Source organism: Castor canadensis, chromosome 18, assembly GCF_047511655.1.
Source record: "Castor canadensis chromosome 18, mCasCan1.hap1v2, whole genome shotgun sequence".
Lineage (NCBI taxonomy): Eukaryota > Metazoa > Chordata > Mammalia > Rodentia > Castoridae > Castor > Castor canadensis.
Window position 1 is genome coordinate 45,961,194 of NC_133403.1, and position 19,651 is coordinate 45,980,844.

General features: G+C 49.7%; 1 protein-coding gene across 2 annotated transcripts in view; it reads left to right on the forward strand.

Annotated features, from left to right (window-relative positions):
- Nucleotides 1-19,651, forward strand: part of Adgrd1 (adhesion G protein-coupled receptor D1) — a 120,479-nt gene that overhangs the window by 15,696 nt on the left and 85,132 nt on the right. For both annotated transcript variants that reach the window (XM_074060662.1, XM_074060663.1), the window contains 4 exons: nucleotides 7,579-7,758; nucleotides 13,270-13,524; nucleotides 16,848-16,912; nucleotides 17,882-18,037. In XM_074060662.1, the coding sequence (XP_073916763.1) occupies nucleotides 7,579-7,758; nucleotides 13,270-13,524; nucleotides 16,848-16,912; nucleotides 17,882-18,037 (656 nt within the window). The remainder of the gene's footprint in view (nucleotides 1-7,578; nucleotides 7,759-13,269; nucleotides 13,525-16,847; nucleotides 16,913-17,881; nucleotides 18,038-19,651) is intronic.

The following is a 19,651-nucleotide window of genomic DNA, read 5'->3' on the forward strand; positions in this document are numbered from 1 at the left end:
CCCCGGCTGGCCACAGCAGCTGGGGCCTTCAAGTATTTTCTTGTAGACATGACGAAAATGTTTATTTCTAAGGGGAGAAAAGTTTAACGTGTGAGGCTCTGAGGCCTCTTGAGCGTCAGGTGGCCTCCCTCACGCGACAGGTGAATCGCGCGTGGTTGCAGAAGACAGGCTCCATCCCCGGGGGAATGAATGAACGAGGGAGGTTGCCTTTAGGACTTTGCAGGGCCCAGAAGTTGTGGAACAGTTTTAAGGTCAGCACCCACAGCCCGAGAGGCCCCGAGTTCAAACAGCCCTCAAAACAAACCAGACTTGGTCATTTCTCCGAGCTCAAAACAACCCTGGGCTCAGCAAAGTGGCCAGGAGACAGATAGCCTCGGTCCTGGGAAGGCAGGACATCTCCCCGACTTCCTCTGGCTTCCAGGGAAGAGGGCTGCTCTGGGGAGAAGGGTGTCCCTGCAGCTCGTGCCATGCTGGGGTTTGTCTCCATTGGGGCTGGGAATGACCAGGCCCTGGGGGTCTGACAAATGGGACTATCCCAGGTGACCAACCCAGAAAGGAGCCCATGACAGGACCCGAGGGAAGCATGGCCATTGGAGGTCAAATTTTCTAGACAGGTTCTCCTGGGCCCCAAAGTCTCAAGCTGGAAGCCTGTGTGTGGACCCTGGCTGTGACCGTGTTTGGTCTGGGCAGGATTGGGGTTGAAATTTTAAAGTAGCTACCATCATTGAAAACCAGGAAAATTTCAAGTAGTTTATATTACATCGTGCCTTCTGTCTTCTCCCTGTCACAGCCCACAATGCACTCTGAGTCTTCTTAGCATCTTGCAAGGTGACCCCAGAGAGTGTTATGGATATGGATTAGGCCAGGACACTTGGGTCCCAGCCTGGTTGTCTCTGTGGGGACCCTAGGCATGGCTTTGAGTAGTGGTCCTCATCTGTAAAATAGGTCAGTCAAAGTACCTTTCTTGTGGGGTGTGTGAAGACTGAAGGGCCGGTAGCTTCCTGGCTCCATGGGGAGCCCTCTTCCTCCCTCCCTTTCTCTCCCTTCCCCTCGCCTCAGCAGTACTAGGGTTTGAACTCAGGGCCTTGTTCTAGCTAGGTAGGAGCTCTATGCTTGAGTCATTCCACCAGCCCTTTCTGTGTTGGTCACTGTTGAGGTAGAGTTTCATTTTATACCCAGGGTGGTCCTCCAATTTGTGCTTCTCCAGATAGCTGGCAAGACAGGCATGTGTCACCGCGCCTAGACCCCAAACTTCTCTTTATTCACTAGGATATTTTTTCTAATGAGGAAGCAATTTGCCTGCTTTGGGGTGACTCTCTGATGGCTTGAACCAGTCACAGTAATGGAGACAGCAATTAATCTGTTACTCTGTGTCAGTCATTGTCCAATCTGGATAAATGAATTAACTCATTTCACCCTCACAGACATGAGACAGACAGGAGCAAGGAGAGGTAGATGGAGCTGTGAACTTGGCTTCTGGCCCCACTCCATTAACAATTCCTTGCATCTGGCAGCTCCTGGATGACGTGGTGTGGGGCTTAATGCCAGCACTGGGGAGGCTAGGTGTCAGCTTTGCAGAGTGGTGGGCGCCGGTCGTGATGAGGACCACCACCTACTCCCCCACTTTTGTGCACTGTGTCCTTTGCTTGGGTGGATTTTCCCAGGGCCTCCACGAGTTTGCACTTCTGAGTCCAAGAGGAACAAGATCCAAACAGGGAGATGTGCCCAGCATTTTCCAAATTCACATGCTCAGAGTCGGGAGGTGTGTGAAGTGCCGTCAGGTGGCAGCTGGAGCAAATACAACCAGAAATCAAAGGTTATGGGTTTTTTGAGGAACTGGAATTTGAACTCAGAGTCTTCACCTAGAGCCTCTCCACCAGCCCAATTTTTTGTGATTGGGTTTTTTTGAGACAGGGTCTCATGAGCTATTTGCCTGGGCTGGCTTTGAACTGTGATCCTCCTGATCTCTGCTTTAAAAATAGGTTGATTTAACAAAAATACTTTATAACAGTTCAGGTTGCAGTCGGGTATGACACAAGGTGTGAGTGATTAAGATTTGGAAGACACCTTGGCTATTTAAGATATGTTAAGCTGCCCTTCTTTACATTTTTGGCCGGGCACAAACTGATAAATTATTCTTTTAATAAAACCAACATTTAAGTAGAAAGAAATGCTTCCCCCGCCCCAACAGGTCCATTGCTCTTACGTCTTATTTCAACTGATTTTCTAAAAGAAAGTTTTGGACGGAAGGTTGACGTGTGAGCTTTCCAAAGGAGCGAGCGCCTGAGAAACCCAGCTGTCCCCTCCCTTCTCACATGGAGATGGCGCCTGTCCTGTGCTACTGTCCCCATCCAAGCTCTGCCACCTGAGTCTGCTTCTCCTCCTACATGGCCTGCTTCCCTCTCCCTGAGAGCCTGCAGTGGGGCTGTCTTTTGGCCGACGGTGCCCTCTGGGGAGGTTTGTCAAAGGCTGGGTGGGGGCAGCCTTTGAGGACCTTCTGAGAGAAGAGACACTCGGACACTGACCGCTCCGGGAACGGTCTGTCAGCCACTGGCTCCTCCCTACCAGAGAGCACACAGGGAGGTAGGAGGGGCCTCCCTGCGATGCTGTGTTCACCTGCAGACTTCGGCTCAGCTCCACCCTGGCAAGGATGAGCTCCAGCCAGATGAGCGCCTCTGTCCCAGGTGCTCAGGTCCCGCTGCAGTTCCCGCCTAGGACTTGCTTGCAGAGTTGATGGTGGCCCTGCTGGTCACGACTCCTTACTTGCCTCTGGCTCTGTGAGGACTGTCTTGGCCACCACTGACTCTCCAGGGTCCGAACGGTGCTCGGCACATGGTGGACGCTTCCGTGCAGGTACCGAACAGCCAGTCCTCCTCCTGGCTGGTCTCCTCCAGGGCCTCCCCACCAAGGGGCTGCCAGGCGGTTGTGTGAACCAGGCTCTTCTCCTGCCCACGGTCCTGATGGTCTACTAGAGACCAGCCTTGGAGGGTGGATCTCATGGGAAAGGTTTTGCCACATAAAATAAAATAAAGTAACTGAAATGAAATCCCACAAAAATCCATTAAAGGTCACTCCCAGCACCGGGGTACAAATTGCTCAGATTACTTCTTGCTTCATTTCATCTCAACTTCTGATTTATTGCTGCATTAGTTAAGGTAATGCTTTTCAATAAAGCAACCAGAGGAATCTGCTGAGGCCCAGCAGCTGCTGGGAGGACATCTCACCATGCCACCCCCTCCCCTCAGCTTTGCTTAGACATTTCCCCTTTGTGATGGTGTAGAGGCTCAGCCCTCAGGCCAGTGTGCAGAAGCCACAGTGGACAGAAATCCCACTCTCCAGTCAGGAGGTTCCCTGGACCTCGCCTGTCCATTGCAAAGTGGAGAAACTGAGGCACTGCTCTCCCCCGAAAACTGTCCAAAGTCTACGCTTAAGACTACGGTAACACTGGACGTTGAACCAGCCAGGACAGATGGAAGTCCCTCTGACTTGCAGTCTTGTTCCTTTCTTAAAATATTTCCAAAATCTTTCCATTTTGAGATGACTGTCACTATGCCGATGGTTGTAAAAAAAACAGTGAGGACCTCATGTACTCTTGACCCGTTTTCCCCAGTGTAGCTTCATATGCAACCAAAGTACAGCATCCAAAGCAGGACTCTTTCAACAATCCACACGGCCCACTGACCTAACTCAGCTTCACATGCACTCAAGTGTCGTCTTGGGCCCATGCTTGCACGCGTGTATACGAGCATTGTGCAAGCGTACACAGGTGTACACGAGTCTGCACATGTGTTGCATACGGACACACGCGAGCACACATGCACACGCACGGATCCATGTGTATAGATGCATCTTATGTGCAATCGTGCGTGCACGTGCACACTTACACATACGTGTTTGTGTGCACGCGTGCACCTGTGTGCATGTGTGTGTGCCTGTATTCTATCTACATGCAAGTAAGCATGCATGTGTGCACTGTGCACACATGGGGGATTTATGTGTGTCCAAGGTAGAAGACCACAGACCAAGAAGATTGCAAGGTCGTTGGAAGTGTCCAACTTGGCAGGATTCTGGTGTCTTTAGAAAAGATTGTCATTCTTTCTTCACCCAAACACTTGGACTTCTGAGCTCTGGGCGGTGTCCCTTTGGCTGTTTCAGCCTAGGTCTCGGAACTCTCCGAGTGGACTCTGGTGCGTGTGTCGGGGGTGGGGGGTCCCAGATCTTCACTCCGACCGTCTTCTGTGAGACGTGCTGGTGTTCCCCAGGGCTCCGTGGTTTTGGTTTCAATGAGGGGCCACTGGCCTCGCTAGCAGTGAGTGGTTCTTGTGCCTCTGAGGTGCAGGGTCCAGGTGACAGTTGGTCCCTGACCCTCTCCTGTCCCTCTGCTGGGTTTGTGTGTGTGTCTCACACCTGACAGGGCCAAGTGCTGATAGGTGGACCCTGCCCCTCTGGCACAGGGAGCAGCTCCAGTCCAAGCATGTCCTCTGGTGCCCATGTGGACCTCTGATCAGTGGCAGGCCAGCTCCTCTATCGGCAGAGCAGAGGCTGGGGCAGGCTGACTCGTGTCTCCCCCAAAGAGGACCAGGTCCTGGACCCCCAAACCATGACTGCAGGTTTTGTTAGGAGGAGAAGTGTTAATACGTGTGAAGGTCTTGAAAGGGTCCACCTGTTCAGGGTAAGTTCTCACTGGGGGCGAGAAATGACACTTTTTTTTTTTTTTTTCTAAAATGCCCTCTAGACAGCAAGGGACTTCATTCCTTATCTGTTCACTGTGTTAGCAGCATTTTTGTCATCCGCCTTTGGTTTCATGGTGATAAAATCTTCAGCCTCACAGAATGCTGTAATACTGAGGTACATCAGCTTGTCAGTGATTTCTTGTGACTTTTGGGTTTTTTCTGCCTTCTGGGGAAAGACTCTCCTCGCCTTCGTTTCTGCTCAGAGCAATGCTTGGAATCGATTTGCCATGGTTGCCTTACCTTCGCCTGAGATTCTTCCTCTCTGTACCAACGACCCGAGTTCATGGCTGGCGGAGTGCTCACGTGGAAGAGTGCCTGCCTGCCTTGCAAGAATGAGGCCCTGAGTTCAAACCCATTACCGCCCCTAGAAAAAGCAACGATCCAAGTTCGTGAGTCCGAGCTCTGCACAAACCATCCTTGAGTGTCCTCCGCCTTCAGACACAGACTGGCTTTAAATGTGGCCCCACCTCAGAGAGGTGTGTTTTTATCACTTACCCTGTACCTAACGCTGTGTTGATGTTTTTTTTCTTTTTCTTTTTCTTCCTGGGAAGAGAGACATTTGGCCAAGGCAGGATCAGTTTGAACTGAGTGAAAGGAATTTTTAAAAGCAGCAGTTTTTGGAAACAATTGACTTTTGTGTGAACACTGGTGGGAATACCGTTTCACAACAAGAAGTTTTCACAAGGCGCCGTGTGCGCGTCTCTCTGTGACACTGGTCGTCTCTGAGCGTGGAGAGGCAGGTGGGAAGGCTGGGTTCCCTCTGACCACCGGAACACCCGAGGCCAGGGCAGCCAGGAGGGGAAGGAAGAGGTCTGGCCCTGTGTCCCTTCCTCCCTCAGCACTGAGGGCAGTGGCTCCTGAACACTACAGCCTGCTGCGCTCTAGTCTCTGTGCCACCTCCCTCTGTCCATCCTGTCACCGTGGCAGCCTGTCACACGGCACCTGAGGGCCCTGCTTTCCTTGGCAGCCCACTGGACACCGGTATTCTTATATTCTACCCTGGAGCCTCCCAGAGGTCCAGGTACCTCCCAGTATTTTGAGGTGCTTCTGTCTTTAAAATCCAGGCTTTATTTTTAATTGACTCAGACCAGCTGTGCGGACTCACAGGGTTCGGTGTGTCCTTCCAGCACGTGAAAATCATGCGTGCCGACCAGATCAGAGTCATTGGCACGTCTGTCATACCGAACATTCATTACTTCTTTCTGTTGTGTTGGAAACACTTAAAATCTTGAGGTTCCTCTGATATATGGCAGTAAAGTGAGGACATTTCAAGCCAGGGTTGTAAGAATGGCGCCATGTTTTCCATGCTTATGTCAATCACTTTAGGCTTCGACGCCACAAAGGTCAAATGCGGTATGTGTGTCACAGGGCACTCAAAGGACTTCAAACAGCTATATGGTCCTGAGGTGGCCGGCAATGGGACACCAGTTTTCGTAGTCGTGCAGTTACCTTCTTTGGGGTCAGCCATCTTCTAAGACTGTGTCTGTAACCTCATTTGAAGATGAGAGCTAAAGTTGCCTTGGTGCCATTCATGTAAATAAGTCCCAGGGCACCTGTCACCCCAACTTCTGTCCCTCTTACCCACTCCTGGCCAGTTTGGACCAACTCTGGGCAAAGCCATCTTGGAGTCCTCTCGCCAAGGCCCAGGGGGAAGGGCCAGGCACCTCACTTAGTTCCGTCTCTCACACACCGATTCCTTCAGGTGACTGGCTTAATGAGCACGCACGCACACTTTACTTACACGCAAGGAAAGGGAGCCGGGCAGAGCCTATTGTGTCTGGGGAAGTGACTACAGGTGATCGGAGCCACGTAGGGCTGTCCGTAATCCAACAGGTCTGAGTCACTGTGGCTCTGAGCGAGGAGCCAGGTCCAGACTGGCCAGTGTGCGTGCAAGACAGTCTTTGCTCTTGAGAGTGAAGCTGGTCTTTGTGCTCCCTCCATGCCTGTGACACAGGGGCGCATCCATTGTGATGCAGCTCATTACCGACCACACCAGAGACCACTCAGGCCATTTAACACCTGCTCACTCAACATGGGGCCTGGAGCCTGGATCTACAGCAACCTGCAGCTGGCGTTTGCAGAAACACTGGCTGCCGGCACCTCCACGCCTTGTGCATTTCCTTGTGGGAAATGAAAGCCTAAGACATCAAAAACTTTAGATGTGTGGGCTTTCCCTTTGACAAGAACCACTCTCCTGGGATTTTATTCTAAAAGCACATCATTTGAGATGTGCAAAAAAAAAAAAATTAGCTTCAGGTTCTATTTGCAGTCTTCCTTCAAAAATTTGAAGAAAACCTTACAACTTGGCAATAGGGAGTTGTTTTAAAAAAAAAAACCTGTGGCCCATTAGGATGTAACACTGTGCAGACATAAAAAGGACAGTGTAAAAGTGTGTTTAGACATGGGAGGAAGCTCACACGGCTTTTAAAAATGGTTTTAAAATGCTGCCTATAAACCAGTATGCCCGAGACGGTTCCTTTCTTGATAAAATGCATTTACTGAGAGATTTTTTGGCAGGATGAGGAGGAGGAAGGAGGCTGTGGTGAAGGTGTTTACATTTGCACGCCTGGGGGTGAGGGGCAGGAGCCCACTTGTGTCTGCATCTGACCTCGGTCAGTCTCTAGACCGGTGGCCTCCGGCAGGCTGACCTCAGTTTCTTCTTCTGTGTCACGTAGCATTATTCAAAAGGAGGGAAACTCATGCCAAGCTCTGAGAAAAGTTCCAGGCACCAAGTGAACCCTAGCAAACCTTACTCGACATTGCTGTGTGTGTTTTCTGCACCTGAGCAGTGTGTCTGTCTGTCCCCCATGCTTCCACCAGCCGACTTGCTTGTTTCTCTCCTCAGGGGTCACATTTTCCTTCTTCTGGAAGACACAAGGAGAGCAGTCCAGACCAGTTCCTTCTGCTTACGGGGGACAGGTCATCTCTGATGGCTTCAAAGTCTGCTCCAGTGGTGGCAAAGGCTCCGTGGAGCTGTACACGAGGGACAACTCAATGACATGGGAGGCCACCTTCAGCCCGCCAGGTGAGGCCTGGGTCGCCAACTCTGCTCCTCTCAGGGACTATGGGACACTGTGTGAGTCTGGGTGACACATGAGCAAGCGAGCACCGTTCTATCAGGAGCTTGCTTGGCAATGTGTCCTGGGGAGGGTACAAATGTGCTTTTGACAAGGTGGCTTCATACTAATGTCAGAGCTTGGCCAGGCCACTTGGCTGAAATGTGAGCCTCAGTTTCTGCATCAGTGGGATGGAGGGGACTTTGCAAATGCTCCCCTTGTGGCAGGGATGGAGCAGAAGTTACACACAGGGGGCAGATGGTAGTTAAGTTCCTCCTGCTTCCTCTCCCCTTCCTCCTCTTCTTCCTCCTTGTTCTCCCCCCTTCCTCCTTCTCCTTCCTCTTTCTCCTTCTTCTCTTCCTCCTGTCCACCCTTCATTCCTTGCACCCAATGGTATAGACTTGAAGTTGGGCAAAACTGTGGGGAAGCGAGGTGCAGATCGGGGAGCAGGCAGGGGAGGCTGCAGGCTGCTGGGGTCTTGCTGGGAGAGGGTGCTTGGTGTCTAGGAAGGGGCTGGTGCAGAGGGGTTGAGTCTGTTCTGGGGTTGGATGCTTTCCATGTCTCTGTGGCTTGGAGTTCATCTGCTGGGCCCGGCATGTGGACAGGAAGCCAGGGGAGGCTAAGGAAGGTCTGAGGTAGACCCCGGAGAAGGGGAGAGGTGATCAGGGCTTGGGCAAGGAGAGCCCCGATGGGGACCAGAAAGGGCAGGGCAGAGGTGGAGGGCCTCCCAGAGGACACAATATCTTAGACGTATTTAAGGGAATCCATTTCTGGCCCATTTGAGGGAGACTGAGGAGCTCACTCATTAAGTAGCCTGGGCTCTGTGCCTCAGCAGCGCGGACCGGGGTTTCCTGCCTCATCACCGTACACCTCAGTTTCTCATTCGTAATTCAAGGATAAGAGCATCCCTGTGTGGGGAGACTGAGAGCTGACTGCGTGAATAGAACTAAGAGCTGTGTGGACACGGAGGGTCCAGGTGCCTGCCGTGCTCTGCGGGGGCTGCACTTGCACGGCCTGAGCTTGCCTCCACCTCCATAAACCGGGAAAAGGGAGCGAGCACACACTTGGAATTTGCCCGCCTGGATCCCAAGTCCCACACAGCGCTCTCTGTGGTCCTCACCAGGTTCTGCTTGCTGTCATCCCGATGCACCTTGACGTGACGACACAGATGTCACCTAGCAGGTTCCTTGCACTTGAACACGGGTTAAGATAAACTCATTTGTTTGTCCACCCAGGGAAAGGGGGAAATTTGTAAACATCTGTGCCGGGAATTATGCTCTTCCCTTGTACATCGAAGGGACTTGTTATTGTCACTTTCAAAGTCAGGCCTGTTTAGCATCCCAAGTGTTCCCCAGAGACTCAAAATTATTGGAACATCGCACAGTCGTGAGCAAGAAGCCCTGATGTAATTGTTGGGCGACTGGTGAGGCACTGCACGTCCTTCAGAAGGGCTGCCCCGTTCCTTGGCTTGCAAGCCCATCAGAACGTCCTAACAGAGCCCACAAAACAAAGGGGACCCTGGATGTGGCCGGCTGCCACGGTGTGCTGCGGGCTGTTCTGGTCGATGGCATGGTTTTCAGGCCAGCAGAGGTTCCTGACGGAGGAGGAGGCTGGCCACGCTTAACCACGTCACTCCGTGCTGGCTCATGTCACACGTGCTGTGTCAGAGCTGAGGATGACTGCGATGGCCGTGGGCTGGGTCGGGCACTCAGATGCTTTCATGGTCCTGCCCCATGACCGCCCAGGCCACGTCGGAAGAATATTCTGAATGACTCATGACCATTAGTTTTGATCTCATTTTTAAAACGAAGAATTCCCATCTTCTCTTGGAAATAAGAAAGTAAGCAGGGGTTTAATCTCCAGTGTGAACGGTGGTTAGGGTGAGGGTGTCTGTCCCCTACACGGGGCAACCGCCCTTTGGTGCACCAGTCAGCAGAGGCCTGGTCCTCGTGGAAGGCAGGTCTCAGCTCTCACCTCATCCCTGGCCTCGGCAGCCTGGGTTTGTCAGCATGGCTGGACGACCACTTTGTTGTTGTTCTTAAAAGATGTCAGGTTTTTTTTAATGGTTGTTATCATTATTATCATTATTTTTTTTATTCACATGTGCATACAATGTTTGTATCATTTTCCCCCTTTCCCCGCCCCCTCCCTCTCCCCCCCACCCCCTCGATACCCAGCAGAAACTATTTTGCCCTTATTTCTAATTTTGTTGTAGAGAGAGTATAAGCAATAATAGGAAGGAACAAGGGGTTTTGCTGGTTGAGATAAGGATAGCTATACAGGGCATTGACTCACATTGATTTCCTGTGCGTGGGTGTTACCTTCTAGGTTAATTCTTTTTGATCTCACCTTTTCTCTAGTTCCTGGTCTCCTTCTCCTATTGGCCTCAGTTGCTTTTAAGGTATCTGCTTTAGTTTCTCTGCGTTAAGGGCAACAAATGATAGCTAGTGTTTTAGGTGTCTTACCTATCCTCACCCCTCCCTTGTGTGCGCTCGCTTTTATCTTGTGATCAAAGTCCAATCTCCTTGTTGTGTTTGCCCTTGATCTAATGTCCACATATGAGGGAGAACATATGATTTTTGGTCTTTTGGGCCAGGCTAACCTCACTCAGAATGACGTTCTCCAATTCCATCCATTTACCAGCGAATGATAACATTTCGTTCTTCTTCATGGCTGCATAAAATTCCATTGTGTATAGATACCACATTTTCTTGATCCATTCGTCAGTGGTGGGGCATCTTGGCTGTTTCCATAACTTGGCTATTGTGAATAGTGCCACAATAAACATGGATGTGCAGGTGCCTCTGGAGTAACAGTCTTTTGGGTATATCCCCAAGAGTGGTATTGCTGGATCAAATGGTAGATCGATGTCTAGCTTTTTAAGTAGCCTCCATATTTTTTTCCAGAGTGGTTGTACTAGTCTACATTCCCACCAGCAGTGTAAGAGGGTTCCTTTTTCCCCGCATCCTCGTCAACACCTGTTGTTGGTGGTGGTGTTGATGATGGCTATTCTAACAGGGGTGAGGTGGAATCTTAGCGTGGTTTTAATTTGCATTTCCTTTTTTGCTAGAGACGGTGAGCATTTTTTCATGTGTTTTCTGGCCATTTGGATTTCTTCTTTTGAGAAAGTTCTGTTTAGTTCACATGCCCATTTCTTTATTGGTTCATTAGTTTTGGGAGAATTTAGTTTTTTAAGTTCCCTGTATATTCTGGTTATCAGTCCTTTGTCTGATGTATAGTTGGCAAATATTTTCTCCCACTCTGTGGGTGTTCTCTTCAGTTTAGAGACCATTTCTTTTGATGAACAGAAGCTTTTTAGTTTTATGAGGTCCCATTTATCTATGCTATCTCTTAGTTGCTGTGCTGCTGGGGTTTCATTGAGAAAGTTCTTACCTATACCTACTAACTCCAGAGTATTTCCTACTCTTTCTTGTATCAACTTAAGAGTTTGGGGTCTGATATTAAGATCCTTGATCCATTTTGAGTTAATATTGGTATAGGGTGATATACATGGATCTAGTTTCAGTTTTTTGCAGACTGCTAACCAGTTTTCCCAGCAGTTTTTGTTGAAGAGGCTGAAAGACATCAGTTTTTATGACTTTTAGATCCACGGCAAAATGAACTGCAAAGAACAGAGAGTTCCCACGAGCCTCTCACCTCGGCCTTTGCCCACCTGCTCCTACTCTCAACATCTTTTCCCAAAAGAGGCACTTGTTCCAAGCATAGTCCATGTGGGGTCCACTTTCTATGGGTTGGCCAGATGTCTGTTGAGATCTTTTGCTCATTTTTAAGTGGGTTGTTGTTGAGCTTGAAGAGTTCTCTGTAGATTTTGGATAACGGTGCTCATTATTTTGTCTTTTGTAAACATTTTCTCGCAGGCCATGGCTGTTCATCTCTTTCTCAGGACTGCCTCTTTCACAGAGCAGAGGTTTTAGTTTTAATGAAGTCAAACTTATCACTTGTTTTTTTCACGGATTGTGCCTTTGGTATTGTAGCTAAAAAGTCACCCATGAACCCTGGGCCATCCAGATTTTCTCCTTTACTTCTAGAAGTTTTATAGACCTATCACCAACTTGGAATTGCTTTTTGTGAGTATGAGGTCTAGCTCTAGATTTATTTATTTTTATTTTTTGCAAATTCGAGTTTCCAGATGTTCTCGACCATTGATTGAAAAGATGACCATTGCCCTGTCGTTTCCCTTCACTCCTTTGTCCGGTGTCAGTAGACCATATTGTGTTGCTCTCTCTCTGGGCTGTCTGTCCTGTTCCACTGACCTGTTCATCTTCCCCACCATGCCCCATGGTACCACTCCACCTTAATAAAAATCAAGCTTTTTATTAAGTCTTGAGGGTAGGTAGTGTCAGTCTTCAACTCTGTTTTTCTCCTTTAATTCTGTATGGCTTTTCATGGTAGTTGCTTTTCCATAACTTTAAAATTCAGAATCTTTAGAATCAGTTTGTGACTGTCCATGAAATAACTTACTGGGATTTTGCTTGACGATATTGCTTTGACTGTAAAGGTCAATTTAAGATGAAACTTGACACTATTAAGTCTTCCTCTCCATGAACATGGGATATCTTGGCATTTATTTAGTTCTCCTTTAATCTCTCTCATCAATTTTGTGGTTTTCCTCAATCTTGCACATTTTGTTACAATTATTCCTGAGTGTGTAGCTTATTCTTTCTTTCTTTTTCTATGACAATGTGTTTTTTTGTTTCAAATTCCAACTGTTCATTGCTGGTATATAGGAAGGCAATGGAGTTTTGTATGCTAGCCTTATGTTCTTCAATCTTGCTATAATCACTTATTATAGGAGTTTTGGGTTTTTTTTGTTTTTTTTTTTGATAGTGTTTGCCACGTAGCCTAGGCTAGTCTTGAACTGGTGATCCTACTGTCTCCAACTGCAGGGATGGAGGCAGCAGGATATGTAAATCAGTTTTTTAAATTATTGTTCATTTGGGGTTTCCACATAGACAATCATGTTATCAGCAAACAAATATCATTTCATTGTGTCCTTCCTGAGCTATGTGCATTTTTTTCTCTTTTTCACCTTCTTGTATTAGAGAGGACGGCCAGTGTGACATTGAAAGGACTTGTGAGAGGAGGACTTCCCTGCTTTGTTCCTGACCATATTGATTTTTTCAACTGGGCTCGGGGTCAGATTGGTCGATGCTTGTGTCCTGCCTTTTAAAAAAAATTTTACCACTTTCGTTTGTAGGCATTTGAATTTGTTACTGGAAGGTAAAAATCATAGGGGTCTTTTGGACCAACTTTTGGAATTTGGGGAGATGGAAGCAAAAAAGGCAATTTCTGTGCTCCAAAGGACAGGTGAAAGTCAGGTTTAGATTATGGGCTGTATTAGGCTCCCCAAAGTCAACAGTCACCGATCATCAGGAAGAGAGATGTGCGGAGAAACCAGGAACACAAGGGGAGCGTTTGTTCCTGGTGTGCTCAGAATGGCTGCCACTGCTCTCTTCCAGGTCCCTACTGGACTCACATCCTGTTCACCTGGAAATCCAAGGAGGGTCTGAAAGTGTATGTGAACGGAACCCTGAGTACCTCTGACCCCAGCGGGAAAGTGTCTCATGCCTACGGGGAGCCCCACGTCAACCTGGTGATAGGATCCGAGCAGGACCACACCAAGCGCTACGAGAATGGAGCTTTTGACGAGTTCATCGTCTGGGAGCGGGCGCTGACTCCGGACGAGGTTGAGATGTACTTCACGGCTGCCATTGGTCAGTGAGGGTGAAGGCTTTGGGCTGGACGGGGTCTGTTTCTGGAGGCCCCTTCCTCTGTCAGTGTCCTGTCATGGCAGTCAACACCGCAGGTGTGAGATGGACCCTAATGAGCCGGATAAATACATTTTTCAGAACACCTGTTCCCTGAGATAAACGAGTTAACCATTCACCAGTGACACTGAGATTAATATCCTCCTTCTGAGTCTCACGGGCTTTGCGGCGTCTATGATGGATGGTTATAGAAGGTTTTGGATGCAGACACTCCACATCCATTAGCATATTTGATCAACAAATGCCTTCCACATACCAGATTCTCGGATGGACCCATCCAGCCCCCTCTGTGAATGACACAGAGCAGTCATTCACCTGTGGGCAGGTGGCCTGGGGTGCAAATCTTCACGCCACCATGTTAAACCCTAGTACTTTAAAAAACATCGAGGTAAAATTCATATGACAACTTAACCACTTCAAAGTGAGCAATTTAGTGTCGTTTAGTAAATTTACAGGGTGACGACTATTTCTATTTTGAAAACATTTCATTTTCCTGAGGGAAGCTCTAGACCTCTTGAGTAAGCACCCACCATTTTCCCCTCCCGACAGCCTCTGGCAACCACGGAGCTGCTTGCTGTCTCTGTGGGCCTGCCCTTTCCGTCTAGTCCACACAAATGGAATCACGTACCGTATGACTTCCCCTGCCTTTATCTCAAATCACTGCTTTCTCCCCTAAAAGTGGTGAAAATTGTCCTGCCCCCTCTCCTGGGGGTGTTGTGAAGAGAAAACCTGACACGGTGTGCACGCCCATTAGCACACGCCTGGCCGTGAACCTTAGCTCTTTCCAAAATTAATATCCCCTTTCCCTCGCAATTCCATTTTCATTTTGCCCACGAGTGAATGCACCGCTTCTTTACTTCCACAAAGAATAAGCTGCCGAGCAACGACAGACACCATGAGGACACTTCACAAACACCCAGAGCAGCAGGGGGGTCAGCGCGAGGAGACAAAGAGTGTGGGTCCCAAGAGCCTGGCCCACCCTTCTCCAGGTCCCAGCCTAAGTCCCTCGGTTGTCAGGACACCATTGACTGTGTGAAAGAAGACCCAACTCAAAGCTTCTTCAGCCAAGAGGGAGAATTTGCTTTAGAACTGGTTTGACCTAGGTCCCAATTGATGTCACCAGGTACCAGTGTGGACACTGCCTTCCTTCTGGGCCACACCCTCTCCCCTCAGTGACCTCAGCAGAAAAGAGGGAGACTGTCTTTTTTGTCACCTTATTGTCCCCATTAGTTGCTGTGGTTAGACTGTAGGTGATGCTGGGTGGCTGTTCCTGGGTCAGAGTCCACCCTTGACAGGGCGAGGAGGTCAGCCTCATCCAAAAGACTGGAGGACAGGGGCTCCCCAAGCATAATCAAGGTGCCAGCCTTAGAAGAGGGAGCAGAGGCCACGCAGACAAGCCGTCCATGTCCAGTGAGGACTTGGACACTGCAGTCTTCCAGGAAAGTAGAACTCCCTCACTTTCACAGAAGTGACAAAAGGGACAGTGTGTTCAGGAGGAGGAACAATGACATCAATCTACTCCTTTTTATTGCCTGGGACTCAGAGTTATCACTTTGAGACCAAGGTGTTGTTTATCTCAAAAACCAATCTGCTTTCCTGACAGCTTGCTGTTCTAGTGACATTGGCAAAAGATGCAATGGTTCTGGTTCAGAGTTGTCACAGAAAACCCCACACATGGTCTCTCTGGGCTCAGATCCTCTCTGGCTCTTCACACTTGTGGAAGGTGAGGTCTGGTTCTTTTGGGAGGGGGGATCCAGGAGAGTGGCTCTGTTCACACTTACATGTCCTGTTCAGTCCTGAGCCAGACCTGGGGCCATCAGGATCCCATCAGTATGGCCTGATGTGCCCTTGCTGAGCTGCCCCTATACAGCTGGGCCAGGGCAGCTGTGCACAGACTGATGGTTGGAGCTAAAATCCAACCTGGTGGCCCTGAGGCCACAGGAACAGGTGGAACCTATCCTTCAGCAGCTATGCTGGGGCTGCCGGGGAAGAGAGGGCGTTTCTCCAAGTTCCCTATCCAGAGGGGGGCACCCTATTCCAATTCTGGTAGCTGGAGCAGGTAATTTGCTGACATCTGTCCAGATGGGGTGGTCTTTATAGAAAGGCAGAGTGTTGGTGGTCTGTCACCCCATCCAGGTTTCCACCCCGCCACTGGAATGGGTAGCATTTCCCCTTCAGAGAGGCAGAAGTAGCTGTACTCAGAGCCACGCGATTTGAAAGCAAGCATCTATGCTTGCCAGGCACACACTCCATCTGCCAGATGCTCACATGGTAAGGTCCCATGGGGCAGAGCCAGACTCAGGACACGCTGAGTCCCAGTTCCCCTCTTTGCCTCACGCAGTCACCACGTACAGGGGTGATTTTAATTACCCTGTATTTTGTGACCTCACATGAATTAATGTGAGTTTGACATGACTGCTGTGTAACTCCTTTGCTCTCTAGGAAGGAATGTCACTCTGACTTGTAGAACAAGGTGGTTTTGGGGTCCACCTCTCCCATCAGTGTCTACATCAACAGCCACCCAGCCCCACCCAAAGCCCAGGGGCCAGTCACTGTTGAGCCAGCGAGGGTGACGATGTCACATTCTCAGATCAGCCAAAGCAACCTTGAGATATTTCCCAAAAATGAAGTCGGGTACCCAGTGCACCCCAGGCTCCACGAAGAGATAGTAGAATTAGTTGGTGGGGAACAGGCAGAGAGCACCAAATTCATGGTTTCCTCTTTGGTCTTAAACATCTTCAATATCTGAAATCACTCAGAAATAACCATATGGAGTCTTCAGTAGAAAGGGTACCTGGACTCCTGGGGATGGAAGGGGCTCAGAGGTGGTCTCCTTCGTTGCTTTTTTTGGGATCCAGTCTTGTTGCATCTCTTTCAGAGGAAGGGCCTGTCCCAGCCGGGGCAGTAACCACACTCTGTATGCTATCTCTAACCGAACTAGAATAAAACTGATGCCTCCTTTTCACTACTTATTTAAAATCGGCAATAGCTTGCATAAAATCATCATTTTACATGACGGGTGTTCTAAAACAATTCAGAACAGAAATGGAAAAGTAATTTAAGCCGGGAAAATCCACACAATCTTCCTATTAATGTGATTTGTTAGCTGTTCGTCTTTCCAGTGGCCTGCCTACTCAAAGCGCTTGAAGCCTCAGAGCCTCTGTTAGACATGTCTCGAGCTAGTAAACTTTGACTAAGGACAGACCTTCCTCGGGTGGCACAGGTGACCAGCGGTGAGCCTGTACTGAAGTCTTGTTTATTTGTTCCAGGGAAAAATGTTTTGTTGTCTTCAACACCGCCAAGCTTCTTCACGACACCCACGGCAAGCGCCATGGTGAGCAGGTGTATTTTCTTTTGGCCTCACGGGTTAGTCACGATTCGTTAAGGGAGGACGGAAGGAAGGACGCATTTGGCTCACAGTGTCAGGGATTTGAGTCTACGGTGAGCTGGTTCCATTGCTGTGAGCCTGAGGTAAGGCTAAAACATCATGGTGGAGGAAAGCTGTTCTCCCCTCGGTAGCTGGGAAGCAAAGAGTGAGAGAAGAGAGAGAGAGAGAGGAGAGAGAGAGAGAGAGAGAGAGATTACAGGGACACACTTCCTCCAGCCAGGCTCCCAAAAAACTTGTTCATGAAATCAACCAATGATGACATTCAATCACCCCTCAGTGCCACCAGCTGGGGACCGAGCCATCAACACATGAGATCTGGGGGAACACTTTGTATCCAAACCATAACAACCCTCTCTCGTTGCTGTCTCTGCTTGGGCTGTGTGCCAGGAGGCCTGAACTCCATTAGACAGTCTGGGCTCTGTCCGATTGGCACTGTAATGTCTGGGAAGAAATTAGAGATGGAGGGGATACCAACTTCAAGAGTAATTCGTGGTGCCAAGAACGCCTGGAGAAAGAACACACCTGGCTTCTGTCGCCAGTAACTCCAGATGCATTCAAGTGAGGGAGGGTCTTAGGAGAAAAGGGCCACTGATGTTGCCGCGATGCTCAGCCCTCCCATTCACACTAGCTTGAGATCTTCCGAGGTGAGCGCGTGGACTCTGGAGTGTCTGCCTGGGTTCAAGCCCCGGTTCTACCATTACCTCGCCCCGCTTTGCTTCATCTCTCAAATGGGCCCTTCTTTCATAAGGTGGCCGTACAGATGAAATGCTATTCTATGCAAACTGTTAATTGAAGTGCTATATCATAAATATTACCATGGGATAAAAAGCCTCTAACCCAGAGTAGGACACACTGAGCTGTAGAATGTCCTGGCTTTACTTCTCACGGGGAAGTCATGTGGCCACTGTCTTTCAGACGCCAACAGATGCCTACCATCCCATCATCACGAACCTGACAGAAGAGAGAAAAAACTTCCAAAGGCCCAGGACCGTTCTGCGTTACCTTCAAAACGTGCCCCTCAGCCTGCCCAATAAATCCCTCTCGGAGGAAACAGCCCTGAATCTCACCGAGGTAAAGCCCTTGTGTGCCTGGGGCTGACGGACGAGGGCCGGTGCAAGGTTAGACCACAGCCTACGGAGTTAAAAATCCCAGGAGCCTTGGATAAAAGTGTAGATTCCAGGCTTCTCCGGAACGAGCAGGTGGAGTGCCACTGGGAGCAGCTCTACGAGGCTGGATGGCGCCTCCCGGAGCTGGGAATTCAGTGCTCACTTGATCTTCCCAACGTCTGGCTTGCCCGGTCCATTCTCGTGCCTGCTGGAGGCATTTGGGTTTGCGATTCCCGGTCTCACCTCTGCTGCATCTTGGATGACACATGGAGTGGTCTTTGACAGGTTTAGACAGAGGTCACAGACCACGGTCTTCACAAAGAGCTCCGAGAGAGTGATTACAGGGACATACTTCATTAGTATTGAGAGGTTTCTTTTCTACTCCTCAGAATTCTTTCCAGCAGGAACAAGAGGTGGGGATTCTGGGGTCTTGTGGGCTGGACAAGACTAGGCTAGGGCTAGGGCTCTTGGCTGGTGTCAAGGGAGAGAAGATGTGTTTCAGTGCCAGCTCCCTTTGAAAGTACAGACTAGGCTTAAGAGCAGGGCTATGGAGTTCAAGCATGGGGTTGACCTTTGCTCTGCTGGGTACCGACATTGTGCCCTTCGTCAGGGAATGGTGAGGCAGAGGCCTCACCCGGCTGGTCTGAGGTGACATCAGTGCCCACCTGCTGGTGACTGAATGTTTCCTTGTGCATACAACAGTGTCTGGTTCATGGCAAGCACTTTTCAAAGTTTTTGAAGGTTTCTTCGCTGAAGACACACCCAAGGAGACACACGACAGCCCACAGGCTTGGGGAACAGAGGGAGACACCGTGGGGTGGAGGAGGCTTCCATTTGCTTTCCTGAGCAAGTCAGACGCCTAGGGTTTCACGCACTCTCAGAACACATAGCTTGTGAGGGTTCGCATCACCAAGAACCATGCTGGCTTTAAGAGGCTCGCGGCTGAGGGGTCATAGGGAAAAGTCCTATTGAGGGGTGAGCGCTGGGGGCTGAACGCTGGACTCTGGAGAGGGACCAGCCTGGTCCCATTTTCCCCAGGGCATGGAGAGATCGGGCCACCCGTCCTCAGCTGCTGCCTATGCTGTGGTATCAGGGCTTATGCCAGCAGCAGGGGGACCACGGTGCCCATGTGCTTGGCTGGTGGGGACAGCTGCCAGGTGAGCTGGGCGGGAGGGCCGCCTTGTCCACTGGTCTTGTAACGTTGACTGTGCTGTGTCCCACAACCTAGCCATTCCCAGAGACCATCTCCTGGAGTCCAGGATGAGAGGACAAGTAGCTCCTCTTTATAAGGCAGAAGCCTTATAAATGATGCCACAATCACACAATCTGATTGGTCAGAACTGGGTCACGTGACCACACCTAGACCAATCACGGGTCAAGGGGAGCAGAATTGGCATGAAGGTCTAACTAATGGGAAAGGAGCTCTTGGGTGGGCGGGGCTGCCAGTGCCACCTGGGTCCCACAAGATGGATGGGTGGGGTTAGGTGGAAAAAAATCTCCAAATTCTGGCAACCTCTAGGTTTCTATTCACATCAGTGGGGGATCGTGTGTGAAGCACCGGGACAGGGTGTGGTATACA